We start from the raw sequence: 27,377 nt of genomic DNA, 5'->3' as shown, positions 1-27,377 counted from the left end.
ATACAATTACTTCGGTTTGGGTTAGGCCTATCTAAAATATATATGCACAATTTACCGAAGAAGACCTATAATCATTTGTTGACAAACCGTAAACTAAAACTATACGTACGAGTCAAATATAGATGTTTTTAAACCAACCATTTTATCACATTATTATAAACACAACAATAATATGTCACTATTCTACTATTCCAATTATCAAGTGATTGGTTATAGAAAAGTTATTGATTATGTATCACTTCATTCTATTTAGGTGAATTATCTTTCTAGTAAATACCAACCAGGCCTAATAGGTAAAAAAAAAACCGCTTGATTACACACATTTTCCTCCTCTCTTCTCTTCTCCACATCCTCCTCCCTGTCCTTTGGCCTGTGTTGGATTTCCCCCGCCCGGTCAACCATGCAGATCAGACCAATTAAATATCCTTGTTGTTAGCTTCCCAATCATCCTGACAGTCAATGTATCCCTCGGCTAAAACAAACAATCTGATCAGGCTGTCACCTCTATACACATTACCCCCCGCTAAGTGGCTAATGACTGTGAGGCGCATAATCCCTCTCAAAACATCTACAAAGATGCTAATTGTTTCTATCTATAAATACAGGTCGACTCCTGGCGTTCTTTCTTTAGCCTACTAGAACCGACAGAACTCCAGGAAGTGCCTGGCTCCGACGCGACAGTTGTCACATATAGCATAGCTTGCCAATACCGGGAAAAGACAGGAGAAACAACTTACATAAGGAACTCGCTGCCAATCAGATTTATTTTTACTACAAAACTATATTTGATTCAACTAAACATCCGCATCACTGGGAGGCTCACTGGGACGTGGTGCGTAAAAGGACACTTCACGCACCAGACAATTGGAATGATATGACCATTGGCTATGTCCATTTAGCTGAACCAACATTTATTTTTTTAGATATATGATAATATAGACTATTTTATTTGTTGACAAAGTCTGAGAAGAACGAAAAAGGGGAAAGATGTTCCCTTTGCCTATGTTCACCCCGGAACAAGTGGCTCGGGTGTGCGAGAACCTCGAGGAGACCGGCGACATCGAGCGCCTGGGGCGGTTCTTATGGTCCCTGCCTGATGCTGTCCCTGGCTCCGCCGGGGAGGCTCTCAACCGCCACGAGTCAGTGATGCGCGCCCGGGCGCTGGTCGCCTTCCACGGAGGAAACTTCGAGGCGCTTTACCAGATCCTCCAGAGCCACCGCTTTACACGCGAGTCTCACGCCAAACTCCAAGATCTGTGGCTGGACGCGCATTACCGCGAGGCAGAGCGGCTCCGGGGCCGTCCCCTGGGACCGGTGGAGAAGTACCGTATCCGGAAGAAGTTCCCACTGCCTCGCACCATCTGGGACGGCGAGCAGAAGACGCACTGCTTTAAGGTGAGACACCAAGCTGTAAGTATGATTCTTTCGCACCATACCTATAGTTACGCACCTTCATCATGCATACATGCCTATATACACTAACTGGCTATAAATTAGAAATGAACGAAACCCGTAACTAATATCTGGCTGTAACCTATAATGTATATAGCCTACTGGGCTGACTCACTGTTAATTGTAAATTTGTAAAACATTTTGAAATTCTTATACTGAAACATCTGTCATTCTGCCCTGAACAAGGCAGTTAACCCACTGTTCCTTGGCCATCAGTGTAAATAAGAATTTGTTCTTAACTAACTTGCCTAGTTAAATAAAGGTTAATTAAATAAAACAAAAAATCTGAAATAACTTCAGATGGTCTCATTATGGCACCTTGGCATATCAAGTCCCCAATAGTTCCTGAGCGCTTCAGTTGCTAATGATACTGAGTCACTGACAAGGGTTCTCTCTTTTTCTCCAGTCCTGATCTCTGTTAACTCAGACTATAGATAATAGGAGGTCAATACCCTCCTGCAAGGTTAGGTTAGACATAGTAAAAGATTTTCACATAAGAGGCCGTAGGCTATTTCTATAGAGAAACAAATGAATGCAATGGTGTTTCCCACAGAGATCCTGTTAAATGATGTTCTAATGTGTCATGTTATGGTGTTTCACTTTCTACCATTCACTGCTTTGAGTTTGATGGCAAAGTTCAATGGCAAAGTTTCAAACAGGACATATCTTGTCTGTAGTAATGTGGCTGCACATGTCACTTCCTTTACTGAGGGACAAACCAATACATGATTATCTACAGTCTCTCTGCTGAACCACTGGCAATTTGCATTAGCGTCTTTGTGTGGATTCACAAAACATAAAAACAAGCACATAAGTGTTATAGCCAAGAAACAAGCAATGTCAGCCAAATCAAGACTCAATAGGCTACACAAGATATATATATGTTTTTTAAGGTATTTTCATTTGAAAAAAAAAAAAAACATCTACATCTCAGCATGTAAATGACATAGGTGAGAAGAGATGCTTCTGCTCTTCAACCTTAGCCTGGGTAACAATCTTTTTGTGACAACAATCCATTCCTCATGTGACACAGAGTACAAGGAGGGGAAGTGTTAGCACAAAACAGGTCTAGATTTCAGGCCACTTCAACCTGCAGTAATCCTGTGGTTAAAGAGCTCCATAAGAGCACGTTGAATGGGGACTGTGCTGCTATGGGCTGTAGGCTATAGTGCATGTGTTTGTGTCCCAACTGGCACTCTATTCCCTATATAGTGCACTACTTTTGACCCAAGCTCCATGGGCCCTGGTCAAAAGTAGTGACTACATTGGGAATAGGGTGCCATTTGGGATGCAGTCACAGAGGGAGTCAGTTTGCTACTGTATAAACTTTGCGTGTCAGAGACCACCCGTGGCGGTATAAGCCAAGCTCCCTTTTACTCTGGAGTTTCCACCAACTAAACAGCAGTGAGCAATCACCTAGCCTGGGATAGAATAGAATAGCTTTATTTTGCTGCAAAGGAACTTATTTTTGGAGTGGTTCAGAAAAAGAACAGACATAAACATTGTAGGTTATGCTACACAGTAGACCTAGCTACTAGGCTACACTTGGTTACACAAATAACAGAGGACGGGGCAACGATAATACAACACAAAACAAACTTTAAAAAAAAAAAGCACCACTCTCCTTGGTGCTGGATGGCCAGTGTCTTTGATATTTGCTTAGGAGCCGATTCCAGTGAATACCGGAACCTTTCACTATTGAAGTGAAACAGAGAGATATTCCGTTTTGGATCACGCCCAGGTTACTGTCGCAGTCAACATCACTCCAACGCAAAGGTCTGTGGAACCAAGCTGACAATCATTAGGTCTAGGGGGAAATGTTGGGCTTAACAGTGTTTTAACCTTTTGGATGTCAGTATAGACATCATCAGTTATCTTTAGAAAACAACAAAACACATGCATAAGGCATCCCTATTCCTGTTAACCATTGCAGGATTTTGGTTGCTTCGAAATGCACTTCAACCAACAAAATCACTACTAAATGCATATGAAATCACTTGCATCAGGGCAAGGAATAGGTCATTTTAGAAGATACAGTAGCTACACACAGCACAACAAAAAAAAGATTGTGACGGACTGAGTAGTCCTAGACTTAACGCTGGGCAGATACACGCGTTGAGCAAGTCACATTTCCACAAAAACAACATAAGGCCCCGTGTGTCACTCTCTGGCCCAGGATGTTGTTGACAATATTGAATGGGTAAAGTCTGTGCAAGACCATTAGGTGAAGGGTCTAAGGCTGAGCACTGACTTTTGCTATAGATCATACAGTAGGTCAGTGGAGTTTAGGTAATGTCCCAACTCCCCCGTTACATCCCCCTCTTGTGGTAGAGTCAGATACTGCAGGCAAATCATCTTGCTGCCCCACAAAGTATAAACCTCTACTAATCGTAAGGCATCTAGCCCTCTCTCCAGTACTAAGCCCTTTTATCCTGAGCCAATATACAGTATAACATATTTATGTTGATAATGTAGATTATAATTATTATCCCTTAAATCCAATTTAATACGATTATTTTCAGCATGGCTTAGGTCTCCTGCAGGAAATCTTCTCTTAACAATATCAATGGAGTAGCCTAATGAAAAATATCACACCCATATGCTGCATATGTCATATCTGATTGTGAAAGATATAGATTATTAGGAACACTGTTGGTTACATGAACCAGGGAACTGACCATTGTTGTGTCCTTTATGTCTCCAAGGAGAGAACTCGTAGCCTGCTCAGGGAGTGGTACCTCCAGGACCCCTACCCAAACCCATCCAGGAAACGGCACCTGGCCCAGGCCACGGGACTCACGCCTACACAGGTCGGCAACTGGTTCAAGAACCGACGCCAGAGAGACAGGGCCGCGTCGGCAAAGAACAGGTACGTCAAGACTCAAGTCAAGGCAAGAGAGGAGGTTACTCAGCTGGAAACTTTGACTTTCTGTGTCTTGTTGAAGATGTTCTAAATTCTAAACTGAAAAATTAAGCAATTTATCAAAAGACTGCTTTTTGAGTGTGAGCCAATTGATTATTGTTTTACCTCAAGATAAAAGCACTACGATTAGTCACAGAGTGTACCACTTAGGTAACACTTCAACCAACCATGTGTCTCTAAAACTAACTTCACAATCTCCTTCTCCCTGTTCCCAGACTGCAACAGGACCCCACCCACCTGCCTTCCGGATGCTCCCCTGAGGGTTCTGTCCAGGAGCGCCACTCCCACCACCCCCGCCTGCTGACTGCCTCCCCCTGTCACCCGGGCAGCCCCGAGGCCAGCGACTGCAGCACTGGCACCGACCCTCGGGGCACCGGAGCCTTCACCCCCGACATCTCCGTCAGCAGCGACAGCGAGTTTGAATCATGAGGTCGGGTCATTGAGTGCAGCTGGAGAGAGGCTCTAATTGGTTGAGTCCTCAAGGGAGATGCTATTATTGGTTTTCAGCCAGGAAGCCCCGGCCCCACAGATATAGAGACAATATAGACACTGTAGAAGTACTATCTGTCTGTGAGTTGGGATTGAACACATTGACAAAAGACTCGATATGGACACTTGATGTGGTTGCTAGTGGAAGAATGGGGAGGGGTGGGGGGTTGGGAATTGGACCATTCACAAACACATGCACTTAAAATGCACCATCGCACACGACTGTGAGGTACACGGTTATTTACAGTGCCTTGCAAAAGTATTCACTCCCCTTGGCGTTTTTCCTATTTTGTTGCATTACAACCTGTAATTTAAATTGATTTTTATTTGGATTTCTTGTAATGGACATACACAAAATAGTCCAAATTGGTGAAGTGAAATGAAAAAAATTACTTGTTTCAAAGAATTCTAAAAAATTGACAAGTGGTGCGTGCATATGTGTTCACCCCCTTTGCTATGAAGCCCATAAATAAGATCTTGTGCAACCAATTACCTTCAGAAGTCACATAATTAGTTAAATAAAGTCTAACTGTGTGCAATCTAAGTGTCACATGATCTGTCACATTATCTCAGTGTATATATACACCTGTTCTGAAAGGCCCCAGAGTCTGCAACACCACTAAGCAAGGGGCACCACCAAGCAAGCGGCACCATGAAGACCAAGGAGCTCTCCAAACAGGTCAGGGCCAAAGTTGTGGAGAAGTACAGATCAGGGTTGGGTTATAAAAAATATCCAAAACTTTGAACATCCCACTGAGCACCATTAATCCATTATTAAAAAACGGAAAGAATCTGGCACCACTAATACATTATTAAAAAACTGAAATAATTTGGCACCACAACAAACCTGCCAAGAGAGGGCTGCCCACCAAAACTCACGGACAAGGCAAGGATGGCATTAATCAGAGAGGCAACAAAGAGACCAAAGATATGCAAAGCTCCACCGTGGAGATTGGTGTATCTGTCCATAGGACAACTTTAAGCCGTATACTCCACAGAGCTGGGCTTTACGGAAGAGTGGTCAGAAAAAAAGCAATTGCTTAAAGAAGAAAATAAGCAAACCCGTTTGGTGCTCGCCAAAAGGCATGTGGGAGACTCCCCAAACATATGGAAGAAGGTACTCTGGTCAGATGAGACTAAAATTGAGCTTTTTGGCCATCAAGGAAAACACTATGTCTGGGGCAGACCCAACACCTCTCATCACCCAGAGAACACCACGGCATGTTCATCGGCATGGATTGGGAAACTGGTCAGAATTGAAGAATGGCGCTAAATACAGGGAAATTCTTGAGGGAAACCTGTTTCGGTCTTCCATAGATTTTTCACCTTCCAGCAGGACAAGGACCCTAAGCATACTGCTGAAGCAACACTCGAGTGGTTCAAGGGGAAACATTTAAATGTATTGGAATGGCCTAGTCAAAGCTCAGACCTCAATCCAATTGAGAATCTGTCATATTACTTAAAGATTGCTGTACACCAGCGGATCCCATCCAACTTGAAGGAGCTGGAGCAGTTTTGCCTTGAACAATGGGCAAAAATCCCGGTGGTTAGATGTGCCAAGCTTATAGAGACATACCCCAAGAGACTTGCAGCAGTAATTGCTGCAAAAGGTGCCTCTACAAAGTATTGTTTTCTTTTCTGTGTGTGTGTGTGTGTGTGTGTGTGGGGGGGGGGGTAGTTATGCACGCTCAAGTTTTCATTTTTTTGTCTTATTTCTTGTCTGTTTCACAATGAAAAATATTTTGCATCTTCAAAGTGGTGTAAATGAAATGATACAACCCCCCCCCTCAAAATCAATTTTAATTCCAGGTTGTAAGGCAACAAAATAGGAAAAATGCCAAGGGGGGTGAATACTTTCGCAAGCCACTGTAGTACTTTATGACTGTGTGCTGCTGACTTGTACAAAGAAGTACCAACTACAATTCTCTGTCCTGTAGATTTGGGCTGGAACGTGGGTAGTCAGTCAGTCAGGAGTAAGAACATATTCTATAACAGCAATAACTATTCTCAGGCACATTATTTATAGAAATAATATACATCGTCACAGTCTTAGAGTTAGAGTAAATACTGAACCTGAATTATAATATCATATGTTTTGACCGGTTTCAACTCATAGGGAGTCTATTTTTTTAGTAGTCTATCATTGAGTACTAGCTTTAATCCCGTTTCTTAATTTGCCCCTTACAATGAACAATGCCTTCGGTAGGCTGTTGGTTTCTAACATGAGCAGTCATCTGTCAACTCAGAACTGCTTATGACGTCACTGCCTTAAAAAGGAACTACAGATTCTCAGTCTACTTTCATTCCGTGGGTATCATAGTTCTGTGGGCATCACAGCCACACGGAACTCTTGTAATTGTGATTCACTTCCATTTAGCCACCGTTCTAAACCATTACTGTTCCCGAAAGCTAACAGAACGACAAAATAGACTTTGGCTCCAGACAATGTTGTTATGTATGGAAAAGACATCCCACGTCATCACCACACATTTGCATTTAGATTAGATAGTTTAACATTCTTCTTCTATTATGACAATGTAACAACTGTATAACTAAGCTGCTTTGGATGATGTGTCCAAAACATCCCCATTATAATATTATTCCAACCTGGTATATTCTTTAGACAGTTGTATGAGGCATTATTCAGTGTGTGGAATCCTCTGCACTGCTCTCTCTAGAGATGTACTTCATACATGCGTTGCCTTTCAGAGCAAAACAGTAAGTGAGTGAATGGGATAGGAACGAACTGAAACTACGAAAATATAAAAGCAAGATTGATAAGTAGCCTAAGGGTGAACGTGAAGCACAACTCCTTGATGTGCCTATAAACCTTTGAGGACAGAATAACGACCTGGTTCATATATATGACTGTTGTATCTTTATATAAATATACCCACATTAACATCACCAAACAATACATTGTTGTGCGATGTATGCATTGGAAAATAAGTATTTTGTAAAAATGTGTCTGGTTGTGTATGAATTTGGAATAAATGAAACAATGTTGATCCAAACCTGATGTCGAGGTCTGCACGAACGAGGCATGAGCGTTTAAAGGTGAAAAGGAGCGAATATTGGATAGTGATCAAGAGGATGAAGCCATAGGTTGTTTGTTTGTTTGGGAGGAGGACTCATGTGTGCTGGGTTTGACGGCATCATCCTCTGACTTCACTTTTTAATAATTGAACAATCAGAGTAGATTTGTGACCAACAATTAGACAGTGAGATTGACACATACGCCCCCCCCCCTTGTCTTTTCTCCTACCCCAGCTAGTCTCGACTCCGCCCACACTTCACGTTATTGAAGGAAGAAGAATTTGCTGCAGTCCCTAGTATTTTGCATTTTGCAAGAATCTTTCCCCGTGTTTAGAAAGAAATTAAGTGTTGCTTAATTGGTCTAGCCTGTGTTGAGAGCCCAGACGGGAGGGAATATATAGAGGTACCTTCACTCAGCATTAGTGGAACATGGACAGCGAGGGCAGAAAGGTTGTCGTCTGCGACAATGGCACAGGGGTGAGTGAATATGTCGACAAAACGTTGTTTTAATAACTTTAAGAGTTTTATCACTACCCCACCGAGTAAAACAATTATAATATTGAATGTTCATTTAGGATTTGGGAATGAATTATGAGTGTATGCATAATTGGAATTTAACAACCTGCAAGAAGTAATATAGGTGTGTGACGCTATATCTTAATCAATTGTATTTGTCCATTTGGCTAGAAGCCCCCCCAAAAAAAAAAAAAAAAAAAAAAATCTGATTGGTGAATTAGTCTAGCCAGTTATCCAAACTTGTAGGAAACATGACTGAATCCTGACCCAGGGGTCCAGACCTCCAGGGGGCCCTCACTGATTTTGTTAGTCACTCTCACTCAGATATCATTAATATGGAATAAGTCATGGCAAAATGTGTAGAATTGCAGGAAATTTGCAGCAAAACTGCAAACATTTCTCTCCACATCATGGCAAAATGGGTAGAATAGCTTTAAAACTGAAAACAAGTATCTTAGTAGGATTGCAGGCAATTTGAATATGAAATTGAAACAAATTATCTCCCTCAGCCCCATGGCAATATGTGTAGCACTGCAGAAAACTTACTTTAAAACTGCAAAAATGTATCTCAGCCCCATGGTAAAACAAGTAGAATTGCATGAAATATGTTATACAGTTGCAACCATATCTCACTCAGGGCCCCCAAAATGCTGTGTTGTGTGTTGATAACAGCACAGTTAACTTATTTTCTAGTATCTTGCTACAAAGTTGCAACATTTAATTCATAAATGAGGTAACAGAGAGTCACTAAAAAAGTATGATGTTGTAGAAGCCTATGTAGAATGCTGCTCTCTGCGCAGGTAGTAGGTTGGGGTGTGGGTCTGTTATGAATGCACATCTGTCTGGACTTGTCACAGCCGACTCCTCTTATTCACACAAACTGCCATACATGGTGGTGATGTGTTGGAGTGAGCTGTTATTGGACCGGAACCAGGAAGGAACACAACCCAATACTTTCTGAGATTATTCTCAATTCCTCATGCTTCTTGCTTCTTGAGTTCATCTGCACGAAACAAATGGACATTGAAAGACCCTTTAAACTTCATGTCCTGTAGAGGTACAACATAGATTTATGAGCCACAAGAGTTCACTGGCCCAGCCTCCACACTTGCGGCTGGTGCTACTGATTGGAATAGAGGTCTAGGCGGGACTGATTTCTTAATCCCGCTCCCGCCCGCAACCGCAGTTTTTAATGCTGCTCCCGCCCACTCTCTCTGGTTTTTATGTCCGACTCCCACCTGCTCCCGCAAGATCTGGCCCCGAACCCAACCTAAGTCGCGCAATGTTATTTTAGGTGTGTGACGCAGCTCGTTTGGCAGCTATTGTCCCAGCAATTTTGCGCCCAATAGGCAATAAACAAATGCGAAGAAATAATCTAGTAAATAGATTAGATTAAATTACCAGAGATTATCACGTGGCCCATTATATTATACTATCGATCGGTTTTACTGGGCTATATAAACCAGTAGGCTATACGTACAGTAGTTTGACGAGAGCATACTTGGAGAGAGAGCGGACACTTTTGAGATACGATTTTCAGACAGAGACAGATATTGGTGATCAATAGGCATTTTTATTCCATGGCAATGTAGTAAACTATAGCCAAATCATATTTAGAAATGTAGTTTATTTGTATTTATCTGCCCCGTGCTTCTCCGCCCATGCATATATATAGCCTACTCTTTTTAATTGAGACAATACGGCACCTGATCTCGCATGTCCAAGAGGATATGTAAGGCTACCGAATTTGAAGCAGCAAGAATGATGACCGCGGACACTTGCACTTTCTCTTGAGCTACAGTACGTTTTGCAGATACGATATAGCCTACCTTTTAGGAGTGGGACTATTTGTAGGTAGAGACAAATGAATGGGTAATTCATATTTAGCCTATTGAAAAGGAAAAAAGCGCGACGCTCGCTGACCATGGTAAACGCAGGTTGCGCCTATTCCTGTTCAGTGATGGTCATATTTTTGGACTGCACCTCGAATCACGCTTGTTGGGCGCCCTCCACTTCTTTCCAGTATCAATATTTATTTACAGACACTGTAGTAAACTATAGCATAATAATATTTAAGTCAATTTCCGTGGAAAGATAACTGCCACGTGATTCTCTGCCCATGCATACACTGTAAACCCCAATGTGCTGTCATTACAATTTTGGGGGGAGGATACCACTTGCACTTAAGTGGATACAGTTACTTAAAGTGATTTTGTAGTCATTAGTCAAACCGATAGAGTCACTCTGACCCTGTAAAGGGTCCAGATTTGAGTTGTATCAATTTATGTTTGGTGGGGGGTGAAGCCCCCACTAAACCACAGCTCCAATATACTTTCCCAGCGTGCCTTGCCTTTTCGAGTGAATTGTAGAGTTACCACCGATGACTGTATTTGGTCATGACATAAACTAGGTTTCCATCCAATTGGCTACAGATTTTCATGCGAATATTCGAAAATCTGCATAGAAACAATTTGCCCATTTTCACACCTGAGATGTGTTTTCATCAAATTAACTTGTTGAATATAAAAGGCTGTGAGTGATGTAGTGCATATAAACATTTATTTTGCCGTTAAATTCCCATGTACCGAATACAAATTCAAAGTTAAATGGGTTTCTATCATATTTTCCCAAAATGTTGCGTTATAACTACATTTTGGAATTGGCACGTGCGCTCTAGCCAACAATTTGCATATAGCCTATAGTGCAGGTATAGGCTACATGATGATATTATTATAGACAAAAGACCGATACTTTTTATTTGTCAAACGGCAGCCAAGCGTCGATCATTATATCAACAGAGTGCAAGACGATGAGATTATCTGAAGTTCATGATCATTTACATCTGTAACCTAATAAACTGCATGCTTTCCCTAGTCGCAGTGGGAGGACCACACATTTTGTCATCGCGTGACATATTTACTTCGATATGATGGTTATTATATCAATATTTGCGCAAAAAAAGTTCCCATCATGTCTAGCATATTTTGTTTTGTCGACATTTGAAAAGTTTACGGACAAATGAGCGTTTCCCATTTTACTCAGATAAAAAGGTTGAATGGAAACCTGGTTAGAGACATGGTTGTTGAATTCGTTAATTTTCAGTCCTGTGGCCTTCACCAAGTGAGTTCCTAGTCAAGTGTTGTCATTATAATTCAACTCTTTATGACAATACATATCTCATAAGGCCTTATTTGTAGGCCTTATTTTTAGGCCTAGCGTTACCTTAATACAGTTGCCGGAAACTGATGGTTTACAGGACACATCAGGCCTGCAAGTATGCAAAAAAATCCTGGTTGAAGGATTTCCATGAATCTTCAAACTGGGATTACTAGATAACCTGAGAAATGTAACAGCATTTTGCAACCCTACCTACAAATCAGATTAGACTGGTTTGCAGAGTGATGTGTGATTCCTATTGGAATCTAGCCATAGCTAGGGAATTCAACAGACATTTGTATTCACCTGCAACCATAATGAGTTCCAGATTTAGGAACAGTGTGAGGAGACTAACTAAACCGTTTAAACTGGAACAACCAAATATAACTAAATGATTGGATTGGTTTAGAAAAAGTATAGTTATGTATCTTTGTGTAGCGTAAGATTACTCAATCAATCACCCAATGTTACTTTCGGTTTTGAACATCAGCTTCAAACAGCTGAAAATACAATATTTTTGGTTATGGAAATTATATTTCACATTGGTTTAGATGGTACAATGATTCTCTACACTATACTTCCTTGTTTTGTCACATAAACTGAAATTAGGCGAACTATAAACATTTTAGCAACCAGGAAATGGCAGAGCAATTTCTGCATAGTGCTTCTTTAAAAAAATGTAGTTCATGTGACTTCTCATTTAGTTTTTAGTCAATAACACAAATATTTAAAGTAATAATGACTTTTCATTGACTTTGAGTTCAACGTACTAGAAGTACTTGACTAAAAAAGGCCTTGGGCTTTACTGGGTAGGCAGGCTACTCTATTTAATTGAGACCACACGTATAGCACACTTGATCTCGTATGTCCAACTAGGAGAGGAGAGGTAGACTACCGAACTCGAAGCTGCGAATGCTGAGAGTTTGTGAATAATGCAACAGAGGTGTTTCTAATACAATATTTCTGAATGCCTGCAGCATGAAGAATGCAGGCCGCGCCGCAATGAACTCTGTTGGGGCATCCCGCAGGAATGATTGGAATGTATTGCACATCTACAGGGTATGGAATGTGTCTTGGCCAAAAAAGACAAGTTAGGACATTTAAAGAATACACTGTACAAAAATACCAATATGTGAAAAAGTCATACATTTTTGGGCATTGAGTGGAAACCAAAATGTGACCAGAGAGAATGTCACTCATGCTAAACTTCTGCAAAATATTTTCAGTTCAACTTTAAAGGCTGATGTGTCAAACAACTGTATCAAGTCAACATTAACAGTGTAAAATGCATCTTGAAATAGTAAATTATACATTATATTGCTGTCTATTTACCTGTGTGCTTACAACACACACAAAACATCCTGTTGTTCTTACAGTAACTTACTGGCTGCCAGTCACCAGTAAGTTACTGTAAAAATGGTACTGTATGTTACCGTAAATTCCAAAGAGTTGCTTTGGTACCTTTTGTACCTTTTTTGACAGTAATTTACGGGTAACTGGCTGCCAATAAGTTACCGTAAAAACAACAGGATTCTTTGTGCGTGTTGTAAGCACACAGGTAAATAGACAGAAATAGAATGTATAATTTACTATTTCAAGATGCATTTTACACTGTTTTTATTGATGACTTGATGCAGTTGTTTGACGCATCAGCCTTTAAAGTTGAACTGAAAACATTTTGCAGAAGTTTAGCATGAGTGACATTCTGTAACGGTTCTCTTTTGGTGAAGGAGAGTCGGACCAAAATGCGGCGTGTAGATTGCGATCCATGTTTAATCAACAAACGTAAAACACAAATCAATACAAAAACTACAAAAAAACAACAAACGTGGAAACGTAACGAAAACCGAAACAGCCCTATCTGGTGAAACCACAGAGACAGGAACAAGGACACTAAGGACAATCACCCATGACAAACTCAAAGAATATGGCTGCCTAAATATGGTTCCCAATCAGAGACAATGATAAACACCTGCCTCTGATTGAGAACCACTCCAGACAGCCATAGACTTTGCTAGATAACCCCACTAGCTACAATCCCAATACATACACACCAAAACCCCAAGACAAAACACACCACAATACAAAAACCCCATGCCACACCCTGGCCTGACCCAATACATGAAGAAAAACACAAAATACTTAGACCAGGGCGTGACACATTCTCTCTGGTCATATTTTGGTTTCCACTCAATGCACAAAAATGTATGACTTTTTCAGCAGACTGGTATGTCCTTCACCTCATGTTGAAAGTGTATTGAACGTGCAACCAACAGAATGTTTATTTCAAATTGGTTTCCATGCAGTTTGTCAAGTGTGGCTTCGCTGGCTCCAACTTCCCCGAGCACATCTTCCCTGCGTTGGTGGGTCGGCCCGTCATTCGTTCAAACACCAAGGTCGGAAACATCGAGATTAAGGTGAGGTTAATTAAGGAGGCAGTTGACTTCCAGCCTAAAGATAAACACCGACTCTTATGTGTCAAGGGAAAAGTTATTCTCCAAACACGATTGCTCCTCAGCTGAGCATATTCTCCTTTAATTGTGCATGACTGTAAACTCCCTCTCTGACAATCACAATATAGAGGTAATATCTCAAAGTTCCATGTCTGTAGCCTCTGTATATTTTGGAATAATCAAAGAAATCCAAACCAACTCCCCTGGTGACCACCCAAACCTAAACCTAGGACTTGATGGTGGGTGATGAGGCCAGTGAGTGTCGCTCCATGCTGGAGGTGTCCTACCCCATGGACAACGGCATCGTGCGCTCCTGGGAAGACATGCTTCACCTGTGGGACTACACCTTCGGCCCTGGGCGCCTCAATATCAGCCCCCCAGACTGCAAGGTCAGTTATTGTATATAGGTTAGTTTAATTGAGGTAAAACACAAATTAATTGCAAGAGAGACCTAGGTATGAAGTGCATTTAGTCTGTTAAACTTCCAATGTTTTTTTAGACTATTACTTTTTAGACATTCCATAAAACCTTAGGATTGCATCTTTAAGTAAAAAAAACTGTTTTTACATTCCTCTGCCCTCCGTGTATGTTGTGTGGGGATCAATACAGTTGAATTTGATTCAAGGTGCTGCTGACGGAACCGCCCATGAACCCCACTAAGAACCGGGAGAAGATTGCTGAGGTCATGTTCGAGACCTACCAGTTCCACGGCATTTATGTAGCTATCCAAGCCGTGCTCACACTCTATGCCCAGGGTAAGGGGAAACGAGACCCAAAGAAATGGCTCTCCCAGTTTTATATATATATATAGTAATGCCTAGACTTTAGCTCAACAGGATAACACATTCTTGTGGGGGCGCAGGTTTGAACCCAGTCGGTCACCATCATACCGTCTGTTACGTGACCCTGTGTGTCCTGCCCTGTCCTGTCTCCAGGGTTGCTAACAGGTGTGGTTGTGGATTCGGGTGACGGTGTGACCCACATCTGCCCCGTGTACGAGGGCTTCTCTCTCCCGCATCTCACGCGCAGGCTGGACATCGCAGGGCGTGACATCACACGCTACCTCATCAAGGTGTGTACAAGGGCCGCGTCCCAAATGGCACCCTATTCCCTATGCAGTACACTACCTGGGCTATCACCTGGGACGCATCCAAATGAACTTTAGCGGATATATGGCAACGTTAATTCTCCCCCTCGTGTCAATCATCATGCAAAATGTTTGCAAACACATAGCCTATAGGACTACACATTCCTCATGAACTATTTTGTAATGAAAATTACTTTCTGGGGATGAATATAAAAGACTCCTTTGTTTTTTTCCCCACCTCTGACCCATCTCCCAGCTGCTGTTGCTGCGCGGCTATGTCTTCAACCAGTCGGCGGACTTTGAGACGGTCCGCATGATGAAGGAGGAACTATGCTACGTGGGATACAACATAGAACAGGAGCAGAGACTGGCCACAGAGACCACCGTGCTAGTGGAGTCATACATAGTACTGTAGCTAACCCTATCCACACATGTCAATTAGAGCGAATGCTTATGAATGTGATCAATGCTCTTTTAGCTTGTTGCAAAACTCAGAAACAATCGGACACCCAGGATAACCTCATATAAATCTCTCTACCCCATGCCCATAGCTACTGTAAATGTGTCATAAAATACTTCAGAAAATAAAGACGTATGAATGTGTAATTATTCACTTACTCGCTCTCTGTTCTAGCTCCCTGACGGTCGTCAGGTGATGGTGGGAGGGGAGCGGTTCGGGGCCCCTGAGGCCCTCTTCCAGCCTCACCTCATCAATGTAGAGGGAGCCGGCGTGGCTGAGCTGCTGTTCAACACCATCCAGGCTGCTGACATAGATCTCAGGTCAGCGATACGCCACCCTGCGCCGCTAGCTAGCCTTGTCTCATACTCTATCTGTTGTAGTAAACCTTTCTATTGTGTGTTTTAATGTCATACAAGTATGGGAGGAGGCTAGGCTATAGCATCAGGTCAGCTATACAGTACAGTACAATACACTGTTGGCCCGTGCTAAAGTTAGAGATCTGCACAATAGTCGTTACATAGTTGTAATATATATGTTTACACACATTATATATTGTTGTTACATACACGTGTACGTGTAGTTTATTGTAGTTGTTTGGTAGCTGTATTAAATGTATTATATAAGCCATAATATTATACATCTGGAGCTAGATGACCTCAATCTCCTTCACCCACCCGTTAAATGAATGAGAACTGTTTGCACACGTTATGGTTTATGTCTGATTCCATGTTGTATGTGCCTCTCCCTCCGGAAGGTCTGACTTCTACAAGCACATTGTGCTGTCTGGAGGCACCACCATGTACCCCGGCCTTCCCTCCAGACTGGAGAGAGAGATCAAACAGCTCTACCTGGAGAGGGTGCTGCAGGGGGACACTGAGAAGCTCTCTGTAAGCACACACACATACATGCACGAACGCTTGTACACACACACACACACACACACACTACAATAAGTAAACCTGTGTATATGTTGTGTTCCTTCATTTTAGTTTACCACATATTTTTCGACCCACTCCCCTTTCCCGTTACTTTCCTCCCTCTGTACAGAAGTTTAAGATCCGCATTGAGGACCCTCCACGGCGTAAACACATGGTGTTCATGGGTGGCGCAGTGCTGGCTAACATCATGAAGGACAAGGAGTCCTTCTGGCTGAGCCGGGCTGAGTACCTGGAGAAAGGCCTAAGGGTTCTGGACAAACTGGGAGGAGGCGTGAGATAAAGGTGAAATAGGGGTTAGGTAGGGTCTCACACAGACGAGGTCTGGGGGTGCCGGACAAGCTGGGGCGCAGCAATAGATAGAAGTGCTCGGTCGTATTGACTTGGCACAAATGGAAGAAAACGCTGTGCTCTAATGAACACGACACTGGATAAAATGGGGGCCGGGGTCAGCTAGACTTAATACAAAAGAAAGAGTGTATGATACTGTGTTAAAAACTGTGATTCTGTAATAGAGAAATGATCATGCTTTCCTGGATGCATAGGGGCCAGCCATTAGCTCCGATTAGAAATCTCTGTTATAAAAAGCATGACATAGAATAGCATTCTCCACTTCGTAACGATCAACTTTCCAAGATGTTTTCCTTGTCAAATTGACATATTGTATTGCATACAGTACAACAATTACACAGTACAATTACACAATAGAATTGTACAATTGTAATGTTTCACATTTTTACCATTTTAATTCTCACTGTGTCAAATTGAACCCTTTTGATGAGGTTCGTTATGTTGTTTCAAATGCAGATGAAAATAAATACAACTGACTTTAATCTAAATGCCAAATGGAATAAAGTGAATGTTATGGTCTTTGACTGAATAGCCGTTCAGTGTTGGACTATATCTTTGTGTCTTTAAAGAATGTCAGTTATCACTTATTCTCTGTCACCCATCATGTGTGTAAACACAGTTGGAAAAATAGCCATGTTTGTTTATTCTGACAGTGTAGAGAATATGATTAGTCAAAGATCTTGTGACCGTGGTGGTTTGAGGTTGCCAGAATCTGTCTGCTATATAAGAATAGTAATTAGCTGTCTCCCAGTTCGGACTTGTAACATTCCCTCTGCATTATAACTTCATCATGATATTACGGTACATATGTTAGGCAGCAAACACTGATAAACAAAGAATACATCATGTAACAGCACTATGAACAGATATTGCAATTTTATTGCGATTTTGTAATTCTGGACAAAATACAGCAATGTGTTATACATGAAAAGAAAATGAATGCCATAATGTTGCATTTTTCAACACAACCAACACATGCATCACATACGAAACCTGCAGGTTCTTTACATAAAATGAAAACAGCATGCAATAGTCTTCAGAGAATGTGTCATTGTTCGTCTTTAAATTAACCGTCGTCCAATGGAAACTTTCATTAAGTAAAATATTTCACTTTCATAAACAAACTTGTGATTCATATTAAATATAACTATTCCACATTTTTAAACAATTATTGTAATAATACATTATCATAAGTTGTTTTCTGAAAATAACATTGAGTTGAACAGTCAGTTGACAAAGATGACCTGCAGCGGGAGGAGTCACCATGTTGACTTTACATTCAACCAATCACCATGAGGTATTACATGGTCCCATTTTCATTGGCCGTTGTCACAGATTGTCTTTTCTCTGAGAAGCTCCTTTTTTCATGGAATGTTACAGCAGTTCTATAGAAACAGTAATTGAAAGTAAAACAGAAAAAAAGGTATTATTCTGACAAATATGTCCCTTTCTTATCGTAAAGTGAATTTAATTTGGCAAAACAAGGAAATATTGTGCCATTTAACAAAAGTCCTCATACATGTTGTCTACTTGTAAAGTTTAGAATATTTCCCCCCACCCTGTCAACTGTCGACAATATGTGACGAGAGATGGCAGCGTCAACATCAACAGTACCTCAGACCCAGAATCCCAAAATGGCTTCATGGCGTTTGCTTGTATTGGCTCTTATTTACTCCTATATCCGTAACACTGTAAATAAGTCAAAAGAACCACGTCCATCTTACGTTAAAGTAAAGATTATCCTTTAAGCTTCACACATTCCTATGTGTATGACTTTACTTTCTTAACTTTGGTATTGAGGTTTGGTCTTGTAAAAAATATTTATGTTGCTTGTACAGTAGCAATACTCCCAAAGGACATATTGGTAGCTAATGGTTTAGCCCCCCACCCCAACCCTCGATAACAGGGTTCTGAACATAGACATAGAATTCATTCTAATTCTATGGTTCCAACCAGCGAGCAGCAGACTGATGCACAGAAGTGATGTGAATAATAGACTACCAACCTCCCCTTTATCTAAGGCTGTATCAAGTGACACCATATTCCCCATATAGTGCACTACTTTCAACAAACATGTAGTGCAGTGCGCTACCTTTAAACCTCCACTATGGAATAGGGTGCCATTTGAGACTAGCCCCTTAGTCTTTAGTGTGGGCTGTAGTTATGACAACACGTCCAAGACACAACACAGCTTTTTTAATCAATCAACCAATCGAAAAACGCTGAGATCCGAGAAGTACCCTTCCCTCTCTTCCTCTTCCTCTCTCCTTCCCTCAATCACTCCTCACACATAGACTCCCCCAGGTCCACAGCTCCCCCTCTGGTCAGCCGCCGCATCTTGCTGAAGTCGTGGTCCGTGCGGAGGTAGGAGAGAGAGGGGCCTCCCTCGCTGTGGCTGGCCAGGTCCTTAGGCTGTGCCTGGGTGGGAAGGGTCCTCATCTCCCCCCCGGACCTCCAGTAGAGGGTGTAGTCCTGGGGCTCGGAGACGGCGAAGGTGGAGGCACAGAGCTGGGCCAGGGCCTCGCTGCTCTCACCGGCTCTCCACTGCAGCGTTCGCACAGCGCTGCGCTCGCCGTCCTGGAACAGTACCCGAACGCACCTCTGCACACACACACACACACACACACACACACACAGAGAAACACACACAGGCAGAAACACACACACGTAGAAGCAGACACACACATACATACGAGCACCCCCCCCCCACACACACACAAAAACACGCACACACACAAAATAAGTTAGAAGATGTATCGTCTTATTAACTCACATAAGCAGCCTTTATAACACAGCCCTCCGAGACCACACAAAGCTCAGAGAGGTTCAAAATAACAGATCATTTTCCATTCATTTGAACCAAGCTAACAAATTCAACACTCAACACAGTACATAATACACACAGGCTCAATAGGCTACTGTTCATTAACATAGCTTTACATACTGTAGGCTATATACAATAAATTCTCATTCCTCAAAATAAATCTATACCAACCACTCTCAAATAGCCTACAGTGCATACAGTCTTCACTGTTTATTCAACAGTATTCATAGACATGTATAGTCTTCATATTCTAACAAATTCTCTACTTTTATATCTTTACGTTAAAACACACCCACTTTAAAACGCACACACTGTAAACATACATTTAACCAGCTCCATTAAGTCATACAGTCCCTTCATCTTGACAAAAATAATCCATACACTTACACATAACTAGTATACATGAATGTACAATAATATACATCTCCACTAAATGTGAACACAGCGTACCATAATACACATAACACTGTCTGAATGTTCAGTACTGTCCAAATGTATTACATAATTGGAGAACCAGCGCCATATAGCACACACACACACACACACGATACAGCCCCAGCAAAAAAAGTTTCCCATTACCCACTATTATAACCACGTCATTAAACAACATTAAAAAGCAGCAACTTACAGAGTCACTGAGCTCCTCGCTGTCCATGTGCATATTGTGTTTGCTCTCTTCAGTGGTTTGCTGCTGCTCAGTAAATTTCATGTTATCTGACCGCCCACTTCTTCATAGCACTTAGCTAGCTCACTGATCTCCCTCAGTGCCAGTACTGCAAATCTGTTGGCGGGTGTGCGTGTGTGTTATATCTATTTGAATAGAGTGAGCAGCCCAAGTGACTGAATAGCTAACCACAGTATTTGTACCATTTCATATGGTGAATGGTGGTCATCATTTGTGGACGCTTCAAAATACTAGGAGAATGGTGTGTCTGTGTGTGTGTTAGAACTAGCAGCTATTTGAAGGGAGTGAGTATACTACACGTCACTAATCAGCTATCCACTGTACTATGTTAACTGGTGAATGGTGGTCAGAATTTGGGGAATAACAAGCACGAGGAGGGTGTGCGTGTCTGGAGTGCTAGATGGGCGGGTTTGTTCTTTTGGGACTAATTCCATTGGTTCCATTGCACCAGGCATCACAATCCAGCACAGCTAAAGTATTTGAAGGAAAATTAATGCTATTTGAACCCAGGTCTGGGTGACCAGAGGGAGAGCAGATATGCTGACTCTCCCGAGGGGAGAGTCTATTATTCACATCTGTGCATTGAAAAACGTCTTGGTGTCACAGGAGGTCCACTTTCTCTTTGTCTGATAAGCTGGACAAGGTTAATCAAAGTGCCCCTTTCTCCCCGTATGCCATCCACAGCCTCGGATGGCATATGGGAGGTGCGTGGGTTGAGATCTGTAATCATACAGATCTCATCCCCAGGATCCAAATCCAGTTGCTTCCCCACCTCCTCCAGTAACTTTGCCTGGTAGCCCATCAATACAGAGGTCATGTTGAGTACTCTGATTGATAGGGTTGAGGTTTTGTACGTTTGTGGAAAATACAGGCAGAAAAGTGCTCCGTCTTTACAAAGAGGGAAGTACTAGTATAGTGCCAGTAGCACGCCATGTGGGGTGGAGGTAATCAGCCAGTGACGGCTCCACCATGGGAGTGTTGCAAAATCCGGATTCCTCCATATTGTGCATGCTAGGGGAGTCCCTAGCCAGGACCTTGCTGTTAAGGGGCTCGTCTCATAAGCTCCTAGCCTCTCTGAGGCAAACTGGGACCGCAGGAAGCAGTTGCTTAACGGGGGACATGCAGGATGGGAGTCTTTCCCCATCATACAGGTCCTTTCTGGAGTCCTGGCCCCCTAAGGGAGCCGGACACTCGATGCCAAGTCTGGCCGTGGCTCACTTGCAACTGCTGAGGAGCCTAAACTCCAAGTGAGGGAGATTTGCGGCTCTTCCGTCCTAGGGGCAGGGAGACCTAGGGACTTGAGAGGGGAACAACAACGGTGTCTTCAACCTCAACCCCAGTCTCAAAGTTGAGGACACGCAAAAGATTTATCCCCGTTGTCATCCCCTAGCTCGCTTTCCCGACACGATATCGTCAGACAGTGAGGGGCTCGCCCCAGCTTACCTCGGTTGTGGGGGGGTTGAGCCTCAACCTCGGTTGGTGGCTGCGAGGTGAGTGAGGGGGTAGAGATAGTGTAGCATTTTAGCCTCCTCCTGATACCCACAGCAATTTCAGCAATTTACAATGACAACAGGACTTGGGGTTGTTGAATGCTTCCTGAGCATGCTCCCTTCCGAGGAAATTGATACATAGAAGGTGAAAATAATTTTCTGCAATCATGGAGCCGCAAGCGCTGGAACACAGGGGTTTGAGTGCTTGGCTCAGCTAGCCTTGGGGTGGGGCAGCAGTAGCCATTGTATAGAACAGGGATAGCTGATGACAAGACACCTTTTGTAAAAACAACAAATCAAATCAAATTTATTTGTCACATACACATGGTTAGCAGATGTTAATGCGAGTGTAGCGAAATGCTTGCGCTTCCAGTTCCGACAATGCAGTAATAACCAACGAGTAATCTAACCTAACAATTCCAAAACTACTACCTTACACACACAAGTGTAAAGGGATAAAGAATATGTACATGAAGATATATGAATGAGTGATGGTACAGAACGGCATAGGCAAGATGCAGTAGATGGTATTGAGTATAGTATATACATATGAGATGAGTAATGTAGGGTATGTAAACAAAGTGGCATAGTTTAAAGTGGCTAGTGATACATGTATTACATAAAGATGCAGGAGATGATATGGGGTACAGTATATACATATACATATGAGATGAGTAATGTAGGGTATGTAAACATTATATTAAGTAGCATTGTTTAAAATGGTTAGTGATATATTTTACATCAATTTACATCAATTCCCATTATTAAAGTGGCTGGAGTCAATGTTAGTGGTGGCTGTTTAACAGTCTGATGGCTTTGAGATAAAGCTGTTTTGCAGTTTCTCGGTCCCTGCTTTGATGCACCTGTACTGACCTCGCCTTCTGGATGATAGCGGGGTGAACAGACAGTGGCTCGGGTGGTTGTTGTCCTTGATGATCTTTATGGCCTACCTGTGACATCGGGTGGTGTAGGTGTCCTGGAGGGCAGGTAGTTTGCCCCCGGTGATGCGTTGTGAAAACCTCACTACCCTCTGGAGAGCCTTACGGTTGTGGGCGGAGCAGTTGCCGTACCAGGCGGTGATACAGCCCGACAGGATGCTCTCGATTGTGCATCTGTAGAAGTTTGTGAGTGCTTTTGGTGACAAGCCGAATTTCTTCAGCCTCCTGAGGTTGAAGAGGCGCTGCTGCGCCTTCTTCACGACGCTGTCTGTGTGGGTGGACCAATTCAGTTTGTCCGTGATGTGTAAGCCGAGGAACTTAAAAACTTACTACCCTCTCCACTACTGTCCCATCAATGTGGATAGGGGGGTGCTCCCTCTGCTGTCCACAATCATCTCCTTTGTTTTGTTGACGTTGAGTGTCAGGTTATTTTCCTGACACCACACTCCGAGGGCCCTCACCTCCTCCCTGTAGGCCGTCTCGTCGTTTTTGGTAATCAAGCCTACCACTGTAGTGTCGTCCGCAAACTTGATTGAGTTGGAGGTGTGCATGTCCACGCAGGCATGGGTGAACAGGGAGTACAGGAGAGGGCTCAGAACGCACCCTTGTGGGGCCCCAGTGTTGAGGATCAGCGGGGTGGAGGTGTTGTTACCTACCCTCACCACCTGGGGGCGGCCCGTCAGGAAGTCCAGTACCCAGTTGCACAGGGCAGAGTCGAGACCCAGGGTCTCGAGTTTGGAGGGTACTATGGTGTTAAATGCTGAGCTGTAGTCGATGAACAGCATTCTCACATAGGTATTCCTCTTGTCCAGATGGGTTAGGGCAGTGTGCAGTGTGGTTGAGATTGCATTGTCTGTGGACCTATTTGGGTGGTAAGCAAATTGGAGTGGGTCTAGGGTGTCATATTAAGCCCTGGGCTTTTGATAGGCATAAGCTAGCTAGTAGAAGCTAGCTTATGTCATGCAGTCTCTCTCTCCTCCTGGGATTGAAGGTATTACCGGCATATCACACAAGGGGGCACTAAAAACACAAGAAAAGCCCATTGGTTCTCTATTATCAGAATGCTAACAAAATTAGCACAAACTAACTAACTAAATAACTAAATGCCAACAAGCGGCAACATACGCGATAACGATAACGAACACTAATTGCAACGACAAGTAAATCCAACTCATAAAGTTATGCAAGCATAGCTTAGTAGCTACCAAATGTGATTTTCAGTGAGTGGACACTTACAAGCGAAAGTTGAATGAGTGAAATTGTGCAAATGAACAAAGTTGTGATGCATGCTTTTCTGAAGGAAGCAGCTTGTGTACACGGAGCAGATGTGAGAAGAAAGGAGGAGAAAAAACACTAACAGGAAGCACAGGGGAAAAATGGCAACTGTACAGATAACTCATCCAGAGATCTGTGACTTCTGGCAGAAATATATGATAAAATATCTGATGGCAAACATTTCGTAGGGAATTCTATAGAACGCTCTAGATATAGAACACTATGGGCTCATCGGCTCCCTCTTTCTCCCGTTGTGCTGTTTACAAACAAACAAGTGACAGCTCAACTGGACTTTAATGCAGGGAAACTTAAATCCGTTTGACTTAATTTCTACCTGCATGTTAAATGAGGAACAAGAGGTGGAAAAACTCTAGACCACCTTTACCACACACACAGAGACGTGTACAATGCTCTCCCCTGCCCTCCATTTGGCAACTCTGACCATAATTCTATCCTCCGGATTCCTGCTTACAAGCAAAAATTAAAGCAGGAAGCACCAGTAACTAGGTCAATAAAAAAGTGGTCAGATGAAGCACATGCTAAGCTACAGGACTGTTTTGCTAGCATAGACTGGAATATATTTCCCGGGATTCTTCCGATGGCATTGAGGAGTACACCACATCAGTCACTGGCTTCATCAATAAGTGCATCGATGACGTCATCCTCATAGTGACTGTACGTACATACCTCAACCAGAAGCCATGGATTACAGGCAAAATCCACACTGAGCTAAAGGTTAGAGCTGCCACTTTCAAGGAGCGGGACTCTAACCTGGAAGCTAATAAGAAATCCCTCTATGCCCTCGGATGAACCATCAAACAGGCAAAGAGTCTCAATACAGGACTAAGATTGAATCGTACTACACCGGCTCCGACACTCGTCAGGCGTGGCAGGGCTTGCAAACTATAACAGACTACAAAGGGAAGCACATCCGAGAGCTGCCCAGTGACACGAGCCTACCAAACGAGCTAAATTACTTCTATGCTCGCTTCGAGGCAAGTAACACTGAAACATGCATGAGAGCACCAGCTGTTCCAGACGACTGTGTGATCACGCTCTCCGCAGCCGATGTGAGTAAGACCTTGAGACAGGTCAACATTCACAAGGCCGCAGGGCAAGACGGATTACCAGGACGTGTACTCCGAGCATGCCCTGATCAACCGGCAAGTGTCTTCATTGACATTTTCAACCTCTCCCTGTCTGAATCTGTACTATCAACATGTCTCAAGCAGACCACCATAGTCTCTGTGCCCAAGAACACTAAGGTAACCTGCCTAAATGACTACCGACCGTAGCACTCACATCTCTAGCCATGAAGTGCTTTGAAAGGCTGAAACCCTAGGCCCACTCCAATTTGCACACTGCCCCAACAGATCCACAGATGATGCTCTATTGCACTCCATACTGCCCTTTCACACCTGGACAAAAGGAACACCTATGTGAGAATGCTATTCATTGACTACAGCTCAGAGTTTAACACCATAGTGCCCTCAAAGCATCACAACTAAGCTAAGGCCCCAGGGACTAAACACCTCCCTCTGCAACTTGATCCTGGACTTCCTGACGGGCCGCCCCCAGGTGGTAAGGGTTGGTTAACAACACATTTCCCAAGCTGATCCTCAACACAGGGACCCCTCATGGGTGCATGCTCAGTCCCCCCCTGTACTCTGTTCACTCATGACTGCACGGCCAGGCACGACTACAACACCATCATTAAGATTGCCGATGACACAACAGTGGTAGGCCTGATCACCAACAATGATGAGACAGCCTGTAGGGGGACGTCAGAAACGTGACCGGTTATTGCAAGGACGACTACCTCTCCCTCAACACGATCAGGACTAAGGAGATGATTGTGGACTACAGGAAAAGGAGGACCGAGCATGCCACCATTCTCATCGACGGGGCTGTAGTGGAGCAAGTTGAAAGCTTCAAGTTCCTTGGCGTCCAAATCACCAACAAACTAACATGGTCCAAGCACACCAAGACAATTGTGAAGAGGGCACGAGAAAACCTACTCCCTCTCAGGAGACTGAAAAGATTTGGTGTGGGTCCTTAGATCCTCAAAAGGTTCTACAGCTGCACCATCGAGAGCATCCTGACGGGTTGCATCAATGCCTGGTATGGCAACTGCTTCCTGCCATCCAGGACCTTTATACCAGGCGGTGTCAGAGGAAGGTCCTAAAAATTGTCAAAGACCCCAGCCACCCTAGACATAGACTGTTCTCTCTGCTACCGCACAGCAAGCTGTCTAGGTCCAAGAGGCTTCTAAACAGCACTGCCAAGCCATAAGACTCCTGAACATCTAATCAAATGGCTACCCAGACTATTTGCATTGCCTCCTCCCCCTCTTTTACGCTGCTGCTACTCTCTGTTATTATCTATGAATAGTCACTTTAATAACTATACCTACATGTACATATTACCTCAATTACCTTGAATAACCGGTGCCCCCGCACATTGATTATGTACCGGTAACCCCTGTATATAGCCGCACTATTGTTATTTTACTGCTGCTCTTTAATCCTAACTTTTTTAGGCGTTTTTCTTAAAACTGCATTGTTGGTTAAGGGCTTGTAAGTAAGCATTTCACTGTAAGGTCTACTACACCTGTTGTATTCGGCGCATGTGACAAATACAATTTGATTTGTTCTGGGGAACTACGGTAAGCTTCATAATGTGAAATAATGTGAGAGATGAAATGAAGAATGTATTGCACAAGTTGACTGCAAGTATAAACTTAAAATTAGCTGCAAATATTCACATATTTAAAAAATGTAAAAAAAATAATTTAGACGGTTTTGAAAAACTATCTTGTGGCTTTTTCCAAATACCCCTGTATATGGTATATACGGTATACCGCCCAAGCCTAGAGGCAATAATGCGTTAGCTAGCTAGCAGCTACCTCATGACTAAGGCACGCTGTAGCTAGCACAGTGCTAACCGGAGGGAACCACGTGGTGGCAGTTCGACTTCGGGTAGGTATTCTCCCACGACCGTAGAGCCATGAGGCTAACCAGTCGGTCTAGTTAACACAAACAAGTAAACCAAGGTTAAACTAGACGAGAGAAGGGATCTAGCAATATTACCGTGTTGCAGGTAGTGATGCTGATATGGTTAGCTTGCTTTCCAGTGAGCTAACCAGGTTAGTTTAAGCCTTGTGGAGTGAGCTAGCCCTTTGTTAGTGTGGTTAGCTAGCTTTCCAGCTAGCTAGCCAGGTTAGCTAATGTCTGCGGCGTAGCTAGCTGTGTAACGTTAGCTACCACTGGAGACTGAGGAGTAGAAAATGTATTCTACTCGAAGCAAA

At 43.0% G+C, this 27,377-nt stretch overlaps 3 protein-coding genes across 6 annotated transcripts in view; 2 read left to right on the top strand and 1 right to left on the bottom strand.

Annotated features, from left to right (window-relative positions):
• Positions 1-649: 649 nt before the first annotated feature.
• Positions 650-5,169, top strand: LOC112214955 (homeobox protein SIX6-like). Of its 2 annotated transcripts, none has more exons than XM_024373988.2 (3): positions 650-1,395; positions 4,158-4,321; positions 4,591-5,169. In XM_024373988.2, exons 1-3 carry the CDS (start codon positions 988-990, stop codon positions 4,802-4,804), a joined length of 786 nt encoding a protein of 261 aa, XP_024229756.1. In that variant the 5' UTR covers positions 650-987; the 3' UTR covers positions 4,805-5,169. The 2 variants fall into 2 exon arrangements, with proteins under 2 accessions (XP_024229756.1, XP_024229755.1); XM_024373987.2 differs by having other exon boundaries at positions 650-1,410.
• Positions 5,170-8,141: 2,972 nt separating this feature from the next.
• Positions 8,142-17,392, top strand: LOC112214597 (actin-related protein 2). 2 transcript variants are annotated; one of them, XM_024373472.2, is made up of 10 exons: positions 8,142-8,377; positions 12,550-12,631; positions 13,879-13,989; positions 14,256-14,414; positions 14,651-14,780; positions 14,961-15,097; positions 15,369-15,518; positions 15,747-15,892; positions 16,327-16,459; positions 16,620-17,392. In XM_024373472.2, the coding sequence occupies exons 1-10, from the start codon at positions 8,367-8,369 to the stop codon at positions 16,788-16,790; spliced, it is 1,230 nt and encodes a 409-aa protein (XP_024229240.1). In that variant the 5' UTR covers positions 8,142-8,366; the 3' UTR covers positions 16,791-17,392. The 2 variants fall into 2 exon arrangements, with proteins under 2 accessions (XP_024229240.1, XP_024229243.1); XM_024373475.2 differs by lacking the exon at positions 12,550-12,631 and having other exon boundaries at positions 8,143-8,377.
• A 327-nt stretch (positions 17,393-17,719) lies between these two features.
• Positions 17,720-27,377, bottom strand: part of LOC112214596 (ras and Rab interactor 2) — a 45,102-nt gene continuing 35,444 nt past the window's right edge. For both annotated transcript variants that reach the window (XM_042327128.1, XM_024373471.2), the window contains exon 13: positions 17,720-19,459. In XM_042327128.1, coding sequence (XP_042183062.1) covers positions 19,136-19,459 — 324 coding nt within the window. In that variant the 3' untranslated portion in view covers positions 17,720-19,135. The remainder of the gene's footprint in view (positions 19,460-27,377) is intronic.

The sequence above is a fragment of the Oncorhynchus tshawytscha genome, linkage group LG09 (assembly GCF_018296145.1).
Source record: "Oncorhynchus tshawytscha isolate Ot180627B linkage group LG09, Otsh_v2.0, whole genome shotgun sequence".
Lineage (NCBI taxonomy): Eukaryota > Metazoa > Chordata > Actinopteri > Salmoniformes > Salmonidae > Oncorhynchus > Oncorhynchus tshawytscha.
The sequence above is the reverse complement of the archived record's forward strand: the minus strand, read 5'-3'. Positions and strand labels throughout refer to the sequence as shown.

Excerpts from the sequence above, each read along its gene's own strand:
- LOC112214955 (XM_024373987.2), top strand. The coding sequence starts at position 988 with ATGTTCCCTTTGCCTATGTTCACCCCGGAACAAGTGGCTCGGGTGTGC. Across the intron at positions 1,411-4,157 it reads TTAAGGTGAGACACCAAGCT|GAGAGAACTCGTAGCCTGCT; the intron begins GTAAGTATGATT and ends TATGTCTCCAAG. Across the intron at positions 4,322-4,590 it reads GCCGCGTCGGCAAAGAACAG|ACTGCAACAGGACCCCACCC; the intron begins GTACGTCAAGAC and ends CCCTGTTCCCAG.
- LOC112214597 (XM_024373472.2), top strand. Across the intron at positions 14,781-14,960 it reads GCTCACACTCTATGCCCAGG|GGTTGCTAACAGGTGTGGTT; the intron begins GTAAGGGGAAAC and ends TCCTGTCTCCAG. Across the intron at positions 16,460-16,619 it reads GGGACACTGAGAAGCTCTCT|AAGTTTAAGATCCGCATTGA; the intron begins GTAAGCACACAC and ends CCCTCTGTACAG.